General features: G+C 35.7%; 1 protein-coding gene across 1 annotated transcript; it reads left to right on the forward strand.

Annotated features, from left to right (window-relative positions):
- Nucleotides 1-411: 411 nt before the first annotated feature.
- Nucleotides 412-1,103, forward strand: CBG24412 (the record flags this gene model as incomplete). Its single annotated transcript, XM_045241153.1, has 3 exons — nt 412-536; nt 581-812; nt 861-1,103. 3 exons carry the CDS (start codon nt 412-414, stop codon nt 1,101-1,103), a joined length of 600 nt encoding a protein of 199 aa, XP_045100842.1.
- Between the last annotated feature and the right edge of the window lie 275 nt (nt 1,104-1,378).

The raw sequence follows: 1,378 nt of genomic DNA on the forward strand, positions 1-1,378 counted from the left end.
ACTAGAAAAAAGTTTTCAGTCCAAAACTTTGTTTTAAAACTTTGTTTTATCCACCGTATTTGCACTAATAGAAGCCTACAATGGCCTTTGAGCTTAATTATCTCGGTTCCTATCAGAGATATTAAAAACTTGTAAACTGATAAAATATTGCTGATATTATGATAAACGTTTTGTCAGTTAACGGGTTTTTAATATCTTTCACAGGAAATGAGATATATAGGCTCAAAGTTGATTTTTTAGGTTCAAAGTTAAAAACTTTTAGGTCTGATCAAAACACCTTTTAGATTATTCAAAAAATCTATGTTTTCAGAACCCTCTTGTTCTTGTTATTCCAATTGTATCTGTTTAGTCAAATCTCTTTAAAATGAGCTGATTTTTTCAGGCACCCAAATTTTTCCTTTCCTTGTCAACATGGCTCCTCAAAAAAGTCTCGGAGCACTATCCAACGACATCACGCTTGGCGTCTACATTTTTATACTGACTTTTCAAGGTCTATGCGCTGCAATGAATGGGTACATACTGTACTTGTTTGCCAGGTAAGTACAGTATTCCCACTGATAGTTAATTCTCAATTTTTTAGCCGGAAAGATCTGCGAAAAAACAAGCATATGCGATTGATAATATTCCTCTCGCTTGGTGACTTCTTGCTGGCTATCGGTGAATTACCATATATAATTTATATGACCGTAAACTGGAGTGTCACCCTACTGGATTACAATCCAATGTACATTATGGTCACAGCTCAGCCTCTCCCATTGCAGCTGAAAATTTCAGCAACCATTACCGTGGGAATCGCTTTGGGAAGGAACATTGTGAGCATCATTTTTCAAGAACTTGAATTTTTATTTTTAGAATTTCAGGCCCTATTCTTCCCTTCCCTTTATCGTCGTTTGGATCAAGGCGATTTTTCTAACGCCGTCATTCTTATTGCAGTTCTTTTGGCGTTATTTGATGACTTTTTGTACTGGTACACAACCACCATAGAGCATCATTTGAACTGTGGAACAATTGGATGCTTTGTGAGCGATCAGTTTCGCTACTACTGGGGAATTTCAAATATGGTAGGTTATTCTGAGCGGCAGATGGTTTTAAACGAATTTTGATGATTTTTAGCGCCAATCTTTAGCTCTTGAAACCTCACGATACATCTTTTTTGAGCTATCAGAGCTTTCTGATTTATTATTTGAGTTATTAAAACTTTGTGACCCATTTTGTGAGCTATTAGAACTTCCTGGCTCATTTTTTCCAGCTTTAGAACTTTCTGACAAATTCTTTGAGCTATTAGAACTCTATGACCCATTTTTTGAGCTATCAGAAATTCTTGACTTGTTTCTTGTGCGATTAGAAGTTTCTGTTGTTAGAACTTCTATTCGAGATA

The sequence above is a fragment of the Caenorhabditis briggsae genome (assembly GCF_000004555.2).
Source record: "Caenorhabditis briggsae AF16 supercontig from assembly CB4, cb25.NA_154, whole genome shotgun sequence".
Lineage (NCBI taxonomy): Eukaryota > Metazoa > Nematoda > Chromadorea > Rhabditida > Rhabditidae > Caenorhabditis > Caenorhabditis briggsae.